Source organism: Euleptes europaea, chromosome 9 (genome assembly GCF_029931775.1).
Source record: "Euleptes europaea isolate rEulEur1 chromosome 9, rEulEur1.hap1, whole genome shotgun sequence".
Classification (NCBI taxonomy): domain Eukaryota; kingdom Metazoa; phylum Chordata; class Lepidosauria; order Squamata; family Sphaerodactylidae; genus Euleptes; species Euleptes europaea.
In genome coordinates, this window is record NC_079320.1 from 44,664,724 (window position 1) to 44,684,980 (window position 20,257).

The 20,257-nt window shown below is 40.3% G+C and overlaps 1 protein-coding gene across 1 annotated transcript in view; it reads left to right on the forward strand.

The window, feature by feature from the left end:
- The window catches only part of FHIP1A (FHF complex subunit HOOK interacting protein 1A), a 50,750-nt gene extending 31,104 nt beyond the window's left edge, over window positions 1–19,646 (forward strand). Inside the window, exons 7-11 of the mRNA XM_056855878.1 lie at window positions 363–550; window positions 2,022–3,080; window positions 6,865–7,043; window positions 7,967–8,105; window positions 19,396–19,646. Of these exons, the coding sequence (XP_056711856.1) occupies window positions 363–550; window positions 2,022–3,080; window positions 6,865–7,043; window positions 7,967–8,105; window positions 19,396–19,646 (1,816 nt within the window). The remainder of the gene's footprint in view (window positions 1–362; window positions 551–2,021; window positions 3,081–6,864; window positions 7,044–7,966; window positions 8,106–19,395) is intronic.
- Window positions 19,647–20,257: the final 611 nt, after the last annotated feature.

The following is a 20,257-nucleotide window of genomic DNA, read 5'->3' on the forward strand; positions in this document are numbered from 1 at the left end:
ATATCCTTTCTGTTGGTATTGTTGTGTGTGGGGGGTGATAGTTTAAAATCCTAATGCTGAATGTGTAAATTGGTATAAAATCTATTTGCTACCATTTGCCATCAGTTACCTCCTGTTAATCAGCTGTTCATTTGATTGACTGCTGATATCTTTTGACACCTTTTCCCCTGAATTGGGTGCTCAAAAACTCACCTTCTATAATTTTACCATTTCATATTCTGCAGAACCAGTGGCTCTTTTGTCTCAGACCTGAGGTGTCTATTTTGTAAGTGTGTAATTGTAAGCAGTAAGAGAGAGAGAGAACTACAGAAGGTCTCTATTTAAAAGAAAACGGTTGTTAAAGAAAGCCTCTGTTTTTCCAGGTACCTGATACCTTGTAATCACATCATGTTGAGCCAAAGATGGGCTGTTAGGGAGAGAGACTGGTATTCAGTATCTGCTGCTCGACTGCTTGCCTTGACTCCACTCTGCTGCTGTAGTGGAATTACTCTGACTCTTGAACAAGAAGAAAAAGACTATATCGTGTGGAGAAAAAACATACATGATGCCGGTAAATATTTTAATTGTTTTGTAAGGGGACAAGCCTTAAGTTAAAGCTGTATCTGTCTATCTTTTCTATTCCCCCCCCCCATTATAGGGCTGTGTATTTAGGGGCTGCATGCTGGCAGATCTTCAGCTTTTGGTTACAAGAAAGTTCCTCAATATTTCAGTCTGGATTTCCTCTTTTATGTAATATGCCCAGACTCATGGTCCATCTAGAGGCTCAGAGATTGCACCACTTCATTAATATGTTGCTCTTCATATTAACTCTAATATTTTTGTTTAAGAAGTGTCACCAGGGGACTGAAAGCTGACATCCCCTCAGAAATACCCAGCAAGTCCATTTCAAATATGTTTTAGCGTGCACAAAAATCTGGAATAGAGACAGGGGCAGTCCAAGGCGTTTACACGTGGAAATAACCCTAGCATATTGTGTCAAGTATTACTAAAGTTAATACTTATCTGTTAGACTTCCCCTTAGCCCCTCTTATTCAAGAAATCAATTGTCTGTTCATAAGGAGGTCACTAGTCTAATTTCAGTTGATATATGCTTAATAAGTTCATGTTGGCTATTAATAAAAAGCAACAACCAAACAAAACTCTTTCCCCTGTGGATTTTCCTAATTACTAAATGTTACAAGATGAACTTTATATTTCTTGCCTCCTCTGCACTATAAAATAACTTGTACTGTATAATAGTGTTCAGCTGTGGCTCTCTTAGAAGACAGTTAAAACTGAAGAAAATATGCATACATGCATGGATATACAAATATGTGCAGGCCGAAATTTATTAATTTATTTTACAAAAATTCTATGTCAATATAAAGAAGCCAGCAGAGAGGCTTATAGCACAAGGGGCGATCGCTGGGGGGGAGGCAGATAGGCGGCAGCGATTGCTGCGCCTGGCAAGGTGGAGGGAGGCAGGAGCAGCAAGGTGGCGGGGGGAGCCAGGGACAGGGTGATCACTGGGGGCGGGGAGGCAGGGATGGGGCAATTGCTGGGGGGGAGGCAGATGAATAAAATATTTTAAAGTGGAAGAGGATTAAGTAAACCTGTATGCTCCTTCAGGATCCTAACTCCCAATTTGATAACCATTGGTATAAGTACAGAACATCTGATTTTTTGCGTATGTGTGAATATATGAAAAATAAAAATAGCATTTATCGGCATAAGTACAAAACTGCAATACATGAAAAACATCAGATCCCTCATAATGATAGTAAAATGTGAATGGAATCAAGCAATATCTACTACATTAGCAATTACAGTTTGTCACAGCCTAAGGAGACTAGAAGCTTATTATAACCTTTTCTCAGTTCATTCAAAGGGCCAGCTATTGTTTAATAAATGTTTCTTTCCATTGATTGGCAATATCAATTAAGCCATTAACCAGTGATAAACCAGTGGACCTGAGTCAACTCTTAAAATGTTGCGTTACTTTTACACTTCATAATGGTGATTATTCTGCCACTCTGTTTCAGGTTCCACTGAGGAGTCATCTAGCAGAAGTATTACAGACTCCACATGCATTGTGGAATATGGTCAAAGTGTAGATATCAGTTACTTGCAGTATCTTTGGGATGCTCAGATCCTTGTACTCCACTGCATGAAAGACTGCCAGGTTTGGTCTGCTCCATATGATGGTGAAACCCCTGATCCACACACCTTTATCCAAACTCTGGTTGAAGAAGATGGTAAAAACATACAGCAGCCCATTTTAAGACTCTATCATAGAACTCATAGTAATCGTAGCTCTTCTCAGCTGGCCCCACTGGGAGAAAAGATGGAGCTGGAGTGGGATGATAGCTATGATACAGGGATTTCTCCTGGATCTGATACTAGCTCTCCCCAGCATGATGACGATTTAGGGAATGTAAACAGACAACCTCCTGCAGAGCCACCAAAGCATATTCAGGAAATGAAGAAGAATGCAATTATGTTGATCAAAGGGTCATATATAGAAGACTCCGACTTTCAGGATGATGTCATGGTGTATAGGTTGTGTGCTGAAAAGGATGCTCAGGAAGCAGACAGCTTAAAGAAGGAAGCTTTAATCACTACAGTGTCAGAATCTCAAACAACAAGTAATCAAAAGCAGCTCCTTACCAATGGTCCTCTTAAAAATCCTCAGCCAGATGCTAACTTGGAAAAGCACAATACGAAAAATTCCAGTTTAACTCAAGAAGCAATGGCAGAACAAGTATTCGGGAGCATTGTTGAAATAAACCAGCAACCAGACTTGGAACTCAAGGTGTCTTCTCAAGAAGCAGATGACAACGCTAACATAAAGCTGCTGAGCCCAGAGAATGAGGATTTTATCTCCCAGTGTGATAATATCATTAAAGAACTGGATACTAACTCTACAGGCTTAGTGGAACTTAAATCGCTTATGCCCGATGCTATCTCTCCAGTGGAAGAGGAGGAGGACTTTGAAAATTTTTCAGTTGACACTCCATCAACAGAAAGTATGCCTTCACCCTTTGGATCAAAAGATGTATGGACCAGCAACCCTGCAAGGATCCAGAATGTCCCATTTACAGGTGGAATTTTCTAAGTCCATTAAATAATAATCTGAGAGGAGAAAAGATACATATCAATAAGGAAAAGGAATACATAAAACCATATTAAGCACAATGAAGATATTTAGTGGGTCGTATCTTACCACTCAACATGCAGATGGTGTAGCTCTCCTATGTTCCTTTTTCATTGCTGTGGCTCTTTTTGACCCATGAAGGGATTGGTTGTGGGACCCATATGGAGGAACAGCTACACATAGGTTGGGGGTACTGGAGTGAGGAGAGAAAAGGAGTTCAAATTGCTCCTCCTTCCTGTTCTGTAACATCCAGCTCCACTGAAAGGGCAGGGCAGTTTATTCCCTTTGTTGCTTCTCAGTCCAGTTGCTCCTCACAACTGTTCCACTGCACTGATCCCATTACCCTGGGAGTGATATCTCTTGGGGGGTCAGAGAGAGCTGCTGCGATGTAGTAGGACACAGGAAAAACTGTGTACCTTCTACCAGCATGTCAGGATACTGCCAAGTATCAGTATAAAATCTTGCAGTATGCTTAAGTGATTTGGATTTCAAGTCAGCTTTGCCCATTTCAGTAACTTGCAATTTGTGTTACCTGTAAAGAACATCTTCCATAGCAATACCTTTCCAGAAGATGTTACTACATATTTGAAAGAAGGGGTAATTGACCTGTTAAAGCAAGTGCTGCTAAAAGGGAGATATGGCAAATTATTTTATTTCTAGTTCCATCAGGCAAATGAAAAAAGGTGAGTATTTCTTGAAAAATAAAAGTTCCAAGTATTCATACTCAAGTTACTCTTTGCTTCCAACTTTTCATCACTAGATGGCAGCTCTTGCCATTCTGTGCATCTGCCCCATTTAATTGCACGTCCAGGTATTTGGCTTTCAAATGTAAAATGTTTTCTAGCCCCATTGCATTGTTTCCTTCTGTCTGATTTCAGTATCCAATTTACTAATATTGTAGACATGTAGTAGGATATTCTGTATTGGGCATTTTCGGACTACAAAAAAGATGGATTATGTTCCCTGCACAATTTTGTCAGATCTTTGCATACTTGCTGTTTTTTAAATTCTGGGTGCCTTAGCTCTGGAATTATTTGTTATGAGTATTCACAATTCACAGAACAACAATAGTTTTGTAATGCGCCGGATGAAACCTTTCAACTATGTACTCATAATATCAAAGGAAATTGAAGAAAACCTTTCTTTTGTATTATTTGAGTTTAAAATTGTTACATCAGTATTTCTTTGGTCTTGTAAGGATCCAAACAGTATCAACAGCAAAGAAATCATCCAGATACTAAAAAGTACAGAGTAAAAAAAATAAAAGTTTGTAGAGATCTCCAACACCTCCATCTATCTGTTAAACTTCATGATTCAATGGAGTGAATTTGTTGTCTTCAAATTTCTTAATTTGGTCTAGAAAGAAATTTCCCCTCAGCTGTTTGTAAGGACAAATTGCCCAATCAGCAAGAAAAATGACTAGTTTAATAAGAAAACTTTATTGAGAATTGGTTTTTTGTATTGCAGAAAGTCACAATAAACTGGAGGATTTCGTTGATTATTCCTTTTCCAGAGAATTATAGCATTGAAACCTTTTTTCCTTGTTAAGAATTTTTCCCATCAAGTAAATGTTGACATCAGCTGATCGTTTTATATGGCACTGATGTTTTGTTTGAAAAAATAGCATCCGTTTCTTCTAATAATTTATGCGGTACAAGCCCCAACCCATTTATCCGGCAACAAGAACATAATCAGCATTTCAATAATGGGAATGTAATGTGACAAATAAAACTTTTATTATGAATAGGACCCCAATTAGTTTTATGTAGGTGCATCTGCAGTGAGTTTTGTATAACATCATTAATTTTGATCTAATTAGTCTCTGCTATTCCTTTTGCAAAGCTTGTAAACCTCTGCTTGTCACCTGAGCTTCTTCATCTAACAAGGTGCTTTAATCAAGCTTGGAGATGACAGGGCCATTTGTATATATCCTGATTTAAGTGTTTAGAAACAGTTCACTAACCATGCTTTGGAGAACCCTTTTCCAACAGAAACTATGCATATTTCCTATAGCATTTTCATGACTTTTTAACGAACTATCCACATACTTTTTCTGAAGTCTGTTTTATTTTCAGTAGACTGTCACCATATTATGTGGAAAGGATAGTCCAGTAAGACAAGTAAAATGCTTGTATGGGAGTTTCTTAAGGGATGTATACTTTGAATAGCAGAAATTAACAGGTCCCAATAATAGCTAATATGCTTTCTAGGTTTAAAGTGCCATGAAGGAATTCTGAGCTACTTGTATCCCAAGTGTATGCTTGCTGGACTCCATACCAGATCACCACTATTATTATCACTTGGGCATGGTATATTTTTGTTCCCCAGTTTTATTGAATAAGGGTTGTTTGCCCTATTTATATTTTAGTGTGGGGATAAATTGTAGGTCAGGGATGACATTTTGTCTTTGGTTTTATTGAGATTACAATATGATATATATGATATTTATATCTGATTTTATGAAGATATTTTGTATTTGTATTTATATTACATTGAGAACTGCCATAAGCCTGCTTTGGCGGGGGAGGGTGGTATAGAAATTTAATAAATAAATACAATAAATAAATATAGCTCTGAGAACATAATAAAGCCATGGGGAACCACAATGTAAATGAATTGGGTCTGTTCACAGATATTCTATCACAGCCTTCTGGTTCTCATCAACAAGATAGGGGTGGGACCAGCAAAGTGTGCTCCAATTATGTGCTCCCTGCCAACCCATCCACAAGGATATCTTGGTTAGTGAGAGGTCTTGGAGAATTAATGGGAAGCATTTATTTGTCTTTCCCAGCAAAGGTAATCTATTAGGGTGTCCAAGGATGTTTTCATTCCAAAAACAGACATGAGATTTGACTGAAATAAGTGAGGGACCTGCAAAAACTTGCTGGGGCACCTCATTTTCTCCGTATCCCTCCCCTCATTTCCTCCTCTTGGTAACTTCCATGTTCTCTCCCCTTTCTATGCTTCCTTTTATCCTTTCTAACCAGCAGCTAGCTTGCCTTTTATTTACCATCTTCAGCTATATTTATTTTTTATTTACTTCAGTTGTAACCCACCTTTCTCAGTGGGGTCCCAAAGCAGATTACAGTTCTCCTGTTCTCCATTTTATCCTCATAACACCTCAGTGAGGTAAGTTAGTTTAGGAGTGTGATTGGCTCAAGGTCAACTCTTCAATTGGAGAGTGGAGATTTGAACCTGGGTGTCCCAGATCCTGGCGTGAAACTCTAACCAGTACACCATACTGGCTTTTGTGCAGTGGCTGCTGTTGAATAGTAGATAGCAGCTGGGCCTGCCAGTAGGTGCTGATGGGCCTGGCCCCAATGAGTCCCCACTCAAAGGTCAAAACAGACCTGGCAAGGGCCCCACCCACTTTCGTTGCCTTTTACTGACAGAAACCAAGACTTGAAGGCTGGATATGTTGTGGTGGCCGCTAGGTCACTGTATAGGGCATTTGTTTTGTAAAGGTACAGGAGCTACTTCCAGTATTTTGGAGGGTTTTAACCCCTCAATGTGTCTTTTTCATATTTTTCTGCAAACCTGGGCTTTTCTCAGGTTTGTAGATGGTTTGTCTTGTCTGTTCATGGCTCTAATTTCTTTCCACGTTGTGTACAAATAAGTTTATCCCTCACCTCATGGTGAGGACCTGTACTTCTAAACACTTATTCTCCTAAAATTTCCCAATCTTCTGTTGCCTTAAAAATTAATTTTGAGTTTTTTGCTTAAATCTGCAGGACCTTTCATAAGTGTGGTGCTATCAAAGTTGGAGAACATGTTGGAGAACTCCTTGCATGTCAATTTGCTTCTCATTGGAATTATTACTCATCTGGCTAGTTACCCACAACCCCTCCTCCGTTCTTTTCTGCTCAATACCAACATGGTATTTCAGCCTAGTGTGCGATCGCTATACCAGGTACAAATCGTGACGAGGTTCTAAGTTAATACTGTGTCATCATTGGTTATAACTGCTTATTAATATAGCAACATAATGGAAGTCCCATGGCACCTTAAAGATTAACAACATACGCATGAACTTTCATGAGTCAGAGCTGAGCTCTGGTTCACAAAATCTGATGCGGGAATAAATATTGTTAGTCTTTAAATGGACTTCTGTTTTATGCTGGTACAATAGACTAACAGGAGGGAAGGTGGCATAATATGGCCCAGTCTCGTCAGATCTTGGAAGCTAAGCAGGGTCAGTATTTGAAAGGGAGGCCACTAAGAAAGACTCTTTAGAGGACAATGGCAAACCACCTCTGCTTCTCACTTGCCTTGAAAGCCCCTTTGCGGGGTCGCCATGAGTTGGCTGGATGGCCCTTTACACATACAATATACTGGGATGGCTGTCCCTCTGTAATTATTAATATATTACCATCACTGTACAGATATTTTTCCTAAAGAACAAACAGTCCAAATTTCAATGGAAAGGATGATTGCAGTTTGGTTCATCTTTAATTTGTTTTTCTCCACCTCACCAACAACGAGCACTTTAAAGGCCAGACTCTGCAGTATCTCCAGAGATGCTGTATGAGAACCTTGGAGACCTTCTTATGCATTTCCACTTTTAAAAATCTGCATTAGAATGAAGCAGATAAGACCTCTCCCCTTTTAAAGAAGTGACATTAATATTTTATTTTGACTTGTTTCTTCGGGTGCCACAGAGTTGAAGCAGAATGCCTTTAAAATTGATAGATTGATAATAATGCTGTTGTACAGAACTTGGCATTGTAACCATTTGTAATGTGATTTTTGAGAGCAACTGACATTATATACGGATAATTCTGTATGTAACTAAAATGTCAATATGAAGATTTATTGCTGCTGTTGTTTTGGTAGGTGCTGGCATCTGTGAAAAATAAAATCGAGCAGTTTGCTTCCATTGAAAAAGATTTTCCCCACCTTCTCATACAAGCACAGCAACACCTGCTTTTACGAGTGGACATGTCTGTTATTCCATTAGAGTCATTGACCAAAGGCAAGTAACTATTGTTCTTAAAGTAGGATAGAAAACAAGTATTACTAACTGTTAAAAATAAACTTAGATAAATAAAATTGAAGCACTTTTTTAGATATACTTAATTGTTAAAGGAAGACCTAAGGTTATTGGGATTAAATACATTGTAAACCCTACCCCAACTTCCACACATATGTCTGAAATTTGTATAGGATAAAAAGAATATTTATTTATTTTGCAGAATAGCTGGAAAGTGACTGAGAACCAGGTTCAGCTCCATTGGAGCTGGCAGACAGAGGGCAAAATTAGGATCCCGGAAAGTCAAAGCCATTTCCTTTCGTTGCCTTTTACTGACGGAAACCAAGACTTGAAGGCTGGATATGTTGTGGTGGCCGCTAGGTCACTGTATAGGGCATTTGTTTTGTAAAGGTACAGGAGCTACTTCCAGTATTTTGGAGGGTTTTAACCCCTCAATGTGTCTTTTTCATATTTTTCTGCAAACCTGGGCTTTTCTCAGGTTTGTAGATGGTTTGTCTTGTCTGTTCATGGCTCTAATTTCTTTCCACGTTGTGTACAAATAAGTTTATCCCTCACCTCATGGTGAGGACCTGTACTTCTAAACACTGACATCTTACTGTGGGATGAGGGGGTAGGACAAGGCTGTGGTCCAGAGAGGTAGCTAGGAAGCTCCTATAGGCTGTGGCTGCCATCTCTCAAAGGTCAGATGAAGCAGCTTTCAAAGACTATCTCCGTGCTGCCAAGGGAAATCTCAAGTGGCCTGGAGCATGGACAGTCTTCAGATTCTACATTTGTATTTAAGTTCCCTTTCATACCATAACCTTTTCCCTCATTTGAATCCATTTTCTAAGTTGCTGTAAATCACTGTTTCAGACTGCAACACAGTTTCCTGCACCACATACCTTTTCCCCCTTGCTAAAAGCTAAAAGGTTTCCATTTCTTTCCACAGTAGCTCCACTCACCCCATTCGGCTTGTCATTTGAAGACACAATCGTTTCCTTCTCAGGAGACAGACCGCAAGACAAATTTGACAGGTCTATGGACACCCTTAACACTTCTATCAGGCATCTGCTCTTACCGGAAGAACATTAGTCGTCGATTAGCCCACGTATCATTGTCTCAGAATGGCCAAAATAAAAAAAAGCTGAGAGAAAGGGAGATGATTCATTTAAAAAAGCAACAGACCTTTCAATTGACAGTCTGCTGTAACTCATCAGCATAATGAAAAAATACCTTAGAATAAAGCAGGTTTCAAAGCATCCCAGTTAAGTCTTCACTAACTATAGGAGGACAGCGATTTACCATTAAGAAGAAGAATTGGTTTTTATATGCTGACTTTCTCTACCACTTAAGGCAGAATCAAACTGGCTTACAATCACCTTCCCTTCCCCTCCCCACAACAGACACCCTGTGAGGTAGGTGGGGCTGAGAGAGCATGACTTGCCCAAAGTCACCCAGCTGGCTTCATGTATAGGAGTGGGGAAACAAATCCAGTTCACCAGATTAGCCTCCGCCATTCATGTGGAGGAGGAGTTCTCCAGATCAGACTACACCGCTCCAAACCACCGCTCTTAACCACTACACCACGCTGGCTCTCTGTGTGAAACTTTTAAAGTCCATTTGGCTTCAGAAGCCAAAGCAGGTTAAAGTGCTTTAAAGCATCAGGGATGGGCCGTGGCTCAGTGGTAGAGCATCTGCTTGGCATGCAGAAGGTCCCAGGTTCAATCCTTGGCATCTCCAGTTAAAGGGACCAGGCAAGTAGGTGATGTGAAAGACCTCTACCTGAGACTCTGGAGAGCAGCTGCTGGTCTGAGTAGACAATACTGACTTTGATGGACCAAGGGTCTTATTCAGTATAAGGCAGCTTCATGTGTTTATGTGTTTATATGTGTTTGTGTGAGAGAGCCCTGAGAGGCTCAGGATAATCACAGAAGGTGAGTTAGAGGCCTGCAGCAGGAGGGGGAATCAGTGCAACTTGCTTACCCTTTTCATCAGAGATTTCTCTGCTGGATCCAATGCACCATCCAGACCTGCACAAGGACATTTTCATTTGTACAAAGGATATTATTATTCTGCCCTTACTGCAGCAACCCAGTGTACTAGTGGGAGTCAGTGGTTAGAATGTTGGACTAGGATCTGGGAGACCTTGGTTGAAATCCCCACTCTACTTTGGAAATTCACTGGATGACTTTGGCCCAATCACACACTGTTCGCCTAACCTATCTCATAGGTTGTTGTGAGGATAAAATGGAAGAAAGAAGAACAATGCAAGTTGCTCTGGGTCCCTATTGGTGAGAAGGGTGAGGTGTGAATGAAGTAAATAAAAATTGTGTCACATCCCATGGCATTCCATTCAAACCTCAGAAGATGCTTTTCAGACAAAATGGGGGCTGCATCAGGAAAAGGAGTTGGGAAAGGTGCATTTATGTGGAGCACCTGTGTTTGATTTATATCCAAGTCAAGAACTTGACCAAACTGATAAGCTTTTAGGTCAATGATAGACTTCCTTAAAAGTGCTCTTCAAAAGTGTTTGTGTGTTTAAAATTGTAATCTAAAACTCCTGCATGTATAGCAGTGCTGTTTGCAGGAATAAAAGAATGGTAACTAGTGACACATGTCTACAAGTTGATGTATTTTTAGCATGACCATGTAATGTATACGGTTCCCTTTAGATAAATTTTGGGGAGAGCCTTTTCAGACATTCGCTTATGTGAATCTAATAGGAAAAGGCATTATAGTTTGTACAATTGTTGTGAGAGAAGAGCATGCTCAGCATCTCATGAATGTGCCCTCAAGTGGAACAGGCTGTGTTTAAAAATAAGTCTAGCCATAGAAGTCTAGGGGTGGGGATGCATGAAGCCATCGTATGGAACAGCTTTTAATGCTGCAGCTGCCTTCTTATCTTGCTGCTGAGAAATAAAATTTGCCACACCAGTTCTGTGTGTTAGCCAGAGGCAACTTTTACATGTAGCAAGTGAAATGCAAACAAGCAATCTAAAAAGTACATAGTGTCCATGATACAGGGGGGTGAAAGAGCACCTACATTTTCTGCAGTTCCCCTTCAACTGCTGCCGCCACAGACTCCATAGTTAATTTTTAAATTTCCTGCTCAGTTTTGTGTCGTTTTGCATTACAGCAACATTTCTGCATTAGAGAAAGGTAAATTTTGCAGAAAATATTGTGTATGTGAATGAGTGGCAGGGCTCTTTAAAACAGCTTGCATACCAAATTTGCACCTTTTAAGGGCCTTTCTAGATCATCTGTTTATAGTGTAAGAAACTATTGTTACAAATTTGTTTCACTGGACCAGATATTGCTTTGCGTGTAAGACAGTGCGGCTATTTTATGCGTTTCTGGCCTTCCAACCACATTGTTTTCGTTAGAGTCAAGTCCAGTAGCACCTGGAAGACCAACAAGATTTTCAGATTATGAGCTTTTGAGAGTAAAAGCTCCCTTCGTCAAACTGGTACCTGACAACGGGCGCTTTGACTCTCAAAAGCTTATACCCTGAATGTCTTGTTGGTCTCTAAGGTGCTACTGGACTTGAATATGGCGGTTCCATTGTAGACCAACACGGGTACTGTGACAGACAGCTGAATACTGAGGTGTTGTCCTGGCAATGGAATCTTGAGTGACAGAAGGTTCAAAAAGGAAAAACAACAACAGAGAATTCTACAGTTGGCAGTTGGGATATGACAGTTGGAGAGTGACAGATAGACACTGTTGGAAGTTGACAGTGAGAAGTTGACAGAGAGAAGCTGACAGAGGCCATTAACGCATGGCCACTTTGTCCCTCTATCCTCCCCGGGAATGTAGCGAATTGGCGAGGTCCAAACACACACATTTTGCCCACATGCGAATTCGATCCTCTGCCTTCCGCTGTATCCCTGTTGTTGTGACTTAAATGGAAGGTGCGCAACAGAGGAAGGAGTTCCCCCATGCGTTTTCGCACCTGGTCCGCACCAGGAGACTGCCTGTCTCTGGCAGCTGCAGCAGCAGTTTGGTCACCCTACCCTGGCCTCTCTCTCCCCTTTCCCCACCGCCGGCTTCCCCCACTCCTCCAGAGAAGGCAGAGTGATGGCGCCTCCTCCTACCTCCCTGCTGCCAGCTTCCCCCTCACCTCCTCCGGAGAAGACAGAGCAATGGCGGCTCCTTATGCCATTCGCTGCTGCCTCCTCCCACCTCCCCGCTGCTAGTTTCCCCCTCGCCTCCACTGGAGGAAGGCAGAGGATGGCGGTTCCTTCCTGCCTCTGCCCGCAGAGGCATATCAGACCCCATGTCTCTCTCTCCCCGCCAGTTCTCCTTATCAGTCTATGCTTTCAATTTTTTGAATGCCTAAATAAAAGGCACTTTACAGAGGAGGGAGAATTTTTTTTAAGGCCATGCATTAATGGCCAGAGTTGATAGTGAGAAGCTGGCAGCTGGAGTGTGAGGAACAGAGTTGTGTGTAGGATCAAGAAGGAAGTGTGGGAAGTGAATTGAGTGTCCTTCCCTAAGGGAAATAGCTCTAAAGTAAAGGGGTGATCCTTAAAGAGTTTTAAGGAATAAAACTGTATTGTATATTTTTTCCTGCCTCCACCAACTTTAGAAATATTGTTTCAAAGAAGCTCATGTCAGTTCAACTAGGCAGTGATTGCTAAGCAGGGTGGATTTGATTTAAATCAAATTGATTTAACTCACTATTTAAATAACTAGACAGTAAGTCTAGATTTAAATCAAGGTTTTCTACATAAAGACTCATTCTTGCTGGTATAATCTTAATATTTACAACCAAATAAAGGTTTCATTTTTAGAAAAACAACTTTTCAGATTAGTTTTACAGTTATGTCAAGATTACTGATTTGTTGGTTCTTGTAGGTTATCCGGGCTGTGTGACTGTGGTCTTGGTATTTTCTTTCCTGATGTTTCACCAGCAGCTGTGGCAGGCATCTTCAGAGGAGTAATACTGAAGGACAGTGTCTCTCAGTGTCAAGTGTGTAGGAAGAGTAATATATAGTCAGAAAGGGGTTGGGTTTGAGCTGAATCATTGTCCTGCAAAAAGTATCAAAGTATTACTGATTTGGTTATACTATTAGAAATACATAGATAGTTCATCTTGTAGTAATTATGATCTATTTCTAGTTTCATTGGGGCCACCATGCCTTGCATTTCTTTGTCACATTGTTTGTGTTTTGCACACTTGCCAGCCTTACCCATAGGGAGAGAAACTTCATTAAAATATTCTCAAACTGGGTCTCTTTTACAGCCTGCTGCCATTATAGATTTTCTCCTCCAGGGAGAGAATAATATGATAAACCATAGGCTATACAAACAAAGATCCCAAGACTTGTGGAGTATTCTGCTCAAAAGGTTTCACTTGCATTTTTACTGCTTGCCCCTCCCTCCTCACACTTAGCTCCTCCTGCAGATTTATTCCACTCCAGTCTTCTAGTAATTGAACTTCTTGAGACATAGCACTTAAAATGTAAGGGGCTGATTCTGTGTATATAGATTTGCAAAGGAAAAATGGGATTAAGGTCTTTTTCTCAACTCTGTATGTCTATTTTTATAACATTTTTTTGCTGTGAAGAAGAGGCAAGTTATCTCTGCAGACACAAATTTACAGTTTTGAGAACTGCAAAACCAAGCATCTGTGATAGAAAATTGTCCAAAATAATCTTACAGAAACTTCTGGAAGTGCATGACATTGTAAATGGATTAATGGAATTCATTTACCCCAAAATTTAAACATTGCATGAATATACAGCCTCATGCTACATAATTAAAAACGAATCCTTATTTCAAGATGAATAACCTTTGGACCATAATGTATCTTAAATAAAAAAAACTATTAAAACTATCTTTAGGTAGATTTTTCCTCAAAAAGAATTTTATTTTTTTTTAAATCTGATTTAAACAAAAAACCCGATTTAAAAAAAAAACATTTATTTTTATCCACCCTAATTTCAAAAGTAACAAGCACCTGTCTGTGAAATTTATCAGCTACAGTTTGAATACAAAATATCTGTTGTATATAATTATTTTCATTCCTGTTTTTGTGTTACCTCCCTGACAATCTGACTTTACCTTTTCCTCAAAAGAAAAAAAAATACACAATTTTGTTCTTATTCAGCCTATCTTGTGCCATATTCTGATTTAAAGAAATAAAGGGTTTTTGGCAGATTTCTCATCGTCCTAAGTGTAGGTCAGAAAAACAACAAGAGACATGAGTCTCTGGAGGGAACGTGATTGAGGTAAGAAATTAAAATAGAGGTATCCATCATAGCCACCCTCTGAAAAAAATTATTTTTGTTGTTTGCATATTATTGTTTCCCCATTTAGTTCTTCTCTTATTATTGTACTTCTGTCTTATGTAATTTTTGTTCGGATAAATTGATAGAAAGCTTTATTCAGGTTACATGCATTGCTGAGAGAGATTCTAAATATTCAGATTTTGAGAGTGTTAAAAATGGTGATAGAACATGGGGCGTGTAATTAAATTCATTGGTAGTAGTTGAGGTTAAACAAAAGGAAGTAGTATTTCACATGGGATGTGATCACTACCGCAACTTCGTTGGTAGACAGTTTTCGGAAGAGGATTTTTTTATGAAGAACAGGTCAGTTGGCTGTTAGCTAGATTGATCTTCTGTTAAGAGATACAATACATCTTTGATTACCAGATCACCTGGAAAGGAGCTTAGTAGTTTGGATGTTCTGTCTGGGCAGGTGGTAAGTATTATCTAAGAAAAATGCTGCATATGCATTCCTTTGGATTGCAGTCTGTATGTTTTCTGTTTGTAAAATAAAATTGCAGCACCCAAATGTCCTCATTGTTGTTTTGCTAGAATTGCTGTATCCACGTATTATTATTGTATGGCTGTTCTGAGTACAGTTTTTAATTAGACACTATGTTCAGGTATAATGGGGAATGTACAGAATCTGATGAGAACAGTAACCATAGTGACTAATTACTTAGCAGTGGAACATTTTAAAAAGACTATTTATTATTTGGATGAAACCCCTTCCCTTTCTGCTTGATTTAGTTAGATGGTATTCCGTAATGTGAGAAGTAGTGGATACTTACCCCCGAGGTTGTTTTTCTTCATTTCTAATTTGTACACTGACATTTTCTAATATTCGGAAGCATGCACAAATGTTTGTATTATTAGCTTCTTAAAGATGTATGTGGTAAATATGACGCTTACCAAGTAACAAAGGATTCAGGAAGCTGGTTCATAAAATCACAGTTGGAAAAAACCTTGGCTGTTGTGGAGCATCTCTTGTGATGTGTACATGTGTGTATGGCTTTACATGAGCCCTCAAACTAGTTTCTGTCCCCCCATACAAAGCCTATGTGGGAGGGGCCTCAGTTAGTTCTAGTTCTATGTGTGTAGGTTATAGTTCCAAGTCTGAGTGAAGCAGTAAAGAAAGCTGTTGCTGAAACTGCCAGTATCTCCTGTTTGCTAACTGGATAGGTAAGCTTACCCGTAATCCTGTACACCATATCCCAGAGGATACTATATCTCGGTCCTGTGGGTTTTGTTTTTGAAAGCTAACATACAATGACCAGGATTCAAAGAACTGCTTAGGTTCATGATAGCATCTTGTATTAGCCGTGTATGTGTGGATTTAAAATACTTTACAACTCATTCCCAGCTGGTATCAGTTTAGAAAGGATGGATCTGATTACAATGGGGGGGTTTTCACTGAGGTTTGTGGCGATTTCACGTCTGTTTTACTGCGCTGCTAATTTTTGATTTTTCATGACTGTTTCGGATTTGGCCAAAAAAATTGCGTCATCCCCGCGTCTTCTCAAACCTGTGTTGGCGCGATCTTTGATTTTGCTGCACGGAGAAACTTTTGAAAAAACATAACCTACAAACAGTGTTTAAACCCATCAAGAAAATACAACAAATGCTATGATCAGCAAAAGACAAAAGAGACCCCCTCACCTCTGCAGGAGTATATCGTATACCTTGCAGCTGTGGAGAAGTTTACTTCGGGACCACAAAACGCAGCATACAAACAAGGATAAAAGAACATGAAAGATACTGCAGACTTGGCCAACCTGAGAAATCAGCAGTGGCTGAACATGGACTGACACAAACAGGACACAGGGTCTTATTCCAAGACACTGAAAGACTGGACAATTCTACCAACTATTTTGTCAGATTGCACAGAGAAGCCATTGAAATTCATAACATCAGCACAACTTTAACAGAAAAGAAGAGAGTTTAAGAATGAATAAGGCTTGGCTTCCTGCCCTGAAAAACCTCCAGACTAACAAAGGCTACAGTCAACAATAGCCATGCAGATTAGCTTTGGATTTCACACATTACCAGATCATTTCAGGATACAATGCTTCCATATTAACATACCACACTCTCATTAGTACATTATCTTGATACTTACAGGACAATGATTAGCACATTACGTCTGCAGGATAGTACTCAGCTCAAACCCAACCCCTCTCTGACTCTTCTAACACACTTGACACTGAGAGACACTGTCCTTCAGTGTTACTACTCTGAAGATGCCTGCCACAGCTGCTGGCGAAATGTCAGGAAAGAAAATTCCAAGACCACGGTTACACAGCCCGGATAACCTACAAGAACCAATGAACTCTGACCGTGAAAGCCTTCGACAATATTTATTATTATTATTTGTAGGAGCTTTGTCTCCTGTTTAACGGAGAGCAGATGAAGCTGCCTGAGCGGCAGTGAAAACGCAAAGCATCCGGACGGTGTTCCAACTCCTCCTCGCGTCTGTCAGCCTTCCCGCCCCCCGTGGGAATCTATTGTACATGAACTTTATTGGAGTCTTATGAGACTGTTTACAAATCTTTGTTTATAGTAGCTTTTTGTAACCTTCGTAGCCCTTGGCTACTTTGTTTGCTATACTTGGTCTACCTTAGTTTTTGATAAGTTTCCTTTGATGTATGTTAACACATTCACCTTTTCACTATTCAATATATGTTTTTGCAGTAAGCTGTGAGCCTTGTAATATTCTTTTCCACAGATTCTATGACCTTAAGCAGATGATGAGGGAGAGGGCATCTTGGCCATCTTCTGGGCATGGAGTAGGGGTCATTGGGTGTGGGGGGGGGAGGTAGTTGTGAATTTCCTGCATTATGCAGGGGGTTTGACTGGATGACCCTGCTGGTCCCTTCCAACTCTATGATTCTATGATCATACTCTGCTTTTTGAAATTCCCTTCAATTTTAAAAGCAGTTTGCCTGGAGCAGTGAGGCCATTTTATATTCTAATTCATCACTGTATTCTCAACTTAACTTCATCTAGCTTCAAAATCCTTTTTTTAAAAAAACCAATATTTTATTTTAAAGAATATTTACATTCATAGTAAGTCAAGCGGAATATAAACAAAATCCAAATAACTATCATGTAGAAACTTCCAGTACGGATCAGTGAAATAAGTAAGCCATAAATGAAGGAGTATGAAAAAAAAAAGAAATTTTAACACACTACACTGGCCCTCTTCTTAGACCATTTCTATAAGGCAGAACACGATAGTTGCAAATAGTCCAACACAATAAAAGGAATTTAAGTCTTCCAACAAAATGTGGTAAGCAGATTCCTGCCTTCCTAAGCATCAAGATCCTTTTTCATGCTATGTAATTAAGTCCCAGTACCTATCTGTTCACGGAGCAGTCATTGGTGGTGTGGGTGTGCGTATTTTTAAGTTTTCCTTTCATTTTTTTTTCATTTTAAAGTCCTGATTGCCGGAATCTTACACATTGATTACTGTGAGGACCCTGAAGCAGTCTGCCCGTGCTGTTTCTCTCTCCCCACCCCCACCCATTTTCACAACCTTTGAGGACTCTTGCTTACAGAATAAATGAATGTCTGGCTAACTGCAGCTTTGGCTCTCAGTCAGCTCACAGTGCCAGCCATCAAACTGCAGTGCCTGCAGCCAGCTGTCCATCAACATGCATCATTATGTCAATTATGGAATATAAAGTAGAAATGGGCCTTTGGTAATAGAACATATAAGACTATTTGAACTCTGCACAGAATTATTATACAGCGTTCAAATAAGACAACTACACTTTCCCCCCCTACAAGTAAATGTGTACAGTAAATGAGTGAGCTCTATACATAAACTAGAAGCCAAAAACATTGACAGTACTCTGGTTCATGACACTCAACAAAGGTCTTTCAGGTTTTACTGATAGTAGTTAGGGTATATTGTATGTACAACAATTGCAAATGCAAATGTATCAGTTGGAAACTAAAAATACTCCCTTTATGTAGTACTAGTATTGTGACTGGAGGGCTAGTGCTTTGAAATCTCTACACACTGGCACGTTCACAATACTTAAAGCCAGAATTAAGAGCTAGTTTGTGAGATGCTAGGCCAATGACACTTCAATTTTAAATACCCGTTCAGCTTCAAAATCACTTGGTAGTGTTGAGTAAGTCAGTAACTTTCAGCTTTAGGTCATTTGTATTGTTGTTTTTTCAACAGAGAACTAAGTCCATGTGGTAGTTGTGGCGGTGACGAAAGACATTAACAGCATCTTCCTGACCTCTGAGGATGAAAGTCCTCAGGAGGCCAGAGAGGGGCCATGCTGGCGTAAGTGGCCTGGCCGTGCCACTTACACCATACAGGATGGTACGGAGAGCCCCGGACACTGGTCTCCTGGTTTTGCCATGGCAGCGCCACCCAGGGACACCGGCTGGGTGTTCCGTCGGCATCCCACCAGTGTAAAGGCCCGTGCCAGCGTTCCAGGGGGCGTGCCGGCATGCCAGGCATGGGGGGGGGGGTGGAGCTGCCTGTAGGCAGCCTCCTGTCCCCTTTCGCCCTGGGTATGCCACCGGGACGAAAAGCGAGGCTGCACCTGTTTTTTAGCAGGTGAACCCTCACTGTTTTCAATGGGGCGAAAAGCCCCATTTCAAAAACAAAAAACCTCTAGAAGGCTTTTTTCGACATTTTGGCAGCTGGGAAACGGCTTTGGAGGCTCTGCGGCGGCGCCTTGGTCACGCTGTCCCTGGCTGCAGAAATCTCAGGAATGGGCTGTAAGAACTGTAAAACCATCTTAAACACTGACTGTATGGTAGTAATTATTGTTCATAGCTCTAGGCTGCCTCTGTACCAGAAACCTTTGAAAAGTGGAGAAGAGGACAAATCTGTAGTAAAAAAGAGAGAGAGAGAGAGAGAGAGAGAGAGAGAGAGAGAGAGAGAGAAACGGTGGTGAAACGTTGTTTGCCTGTGGAGCAGTACTACACCTCATTCAGGCCTCTGTAGAGTTGCTTAAACCACCTCAAAACTGATGTTTTTCTCCTTTTGTTTTCAGACCATGCTCAACACACCAACATCATGGGGAAAGGAAGGAATCTTTCAGAGGCGTCTCAAGCCATCCTGCAGCCTTTCTTAGGAAGTAAGGCAAAAAGAGGAGCTGCTTTGCCCAGCATCCCTTCGCCCGTCAGGAATGCCATCCTGGCAGCTGCACTCTTCCCGGAGTTTCTCAAGGAACTGGCTGCTCTTGCGCAGGAACATTCAATCCTGTGTTGCAAAGTATTTGGTGATTTTGAGGATTACTATTAGTTTATTTTATGAGACTTTTAATTTTTGATTTTTTTTAAACACTGAACGACTTCTAACAGCAAATTCTACTTTATATTCCTGATAATACTTGATCGGAGAGAAATTGTTACATCTTTGTTTTGGGCCTTATTTCTCACTGTGCAAAGTCAGCTTTATGGTAGTCGTTAAGCTACTTTTTGTGGTACCTTATTCCAACCCTTGATTTTATTTGCCTCAGTCTCCCTCATTAAACTCTATTGTAGTCGCTTTGGGGTGAGTTAAAAAGGCTCAGTTGTACAGCCAGCTACAGGGTTCTATTTAATAGACTTGGTTACCCAAGAAGAGATAAGAGAATACCAATAAGAACCAGCATGACAAATCCAATAGGATTTTTATGCAATTACTCTTTTGGTTTTATTTAAGGAGGAAGATAACAGTCCTTCCCTTAAATTCAGCTTTGCCAGTCGAATCAAAATGAATTTGACGTATATAAACATATGACTTGCTGAAAGCAGGTGCTGTCCTGAATACATACCATGTTGCCTTATGCTGTGGACGAGTCTGTAGCATTCAGCTGTTGAATCCTTTTGAAGTTTAACGGAATGAGTAAATGGCCATTGAGTGCAGACCGC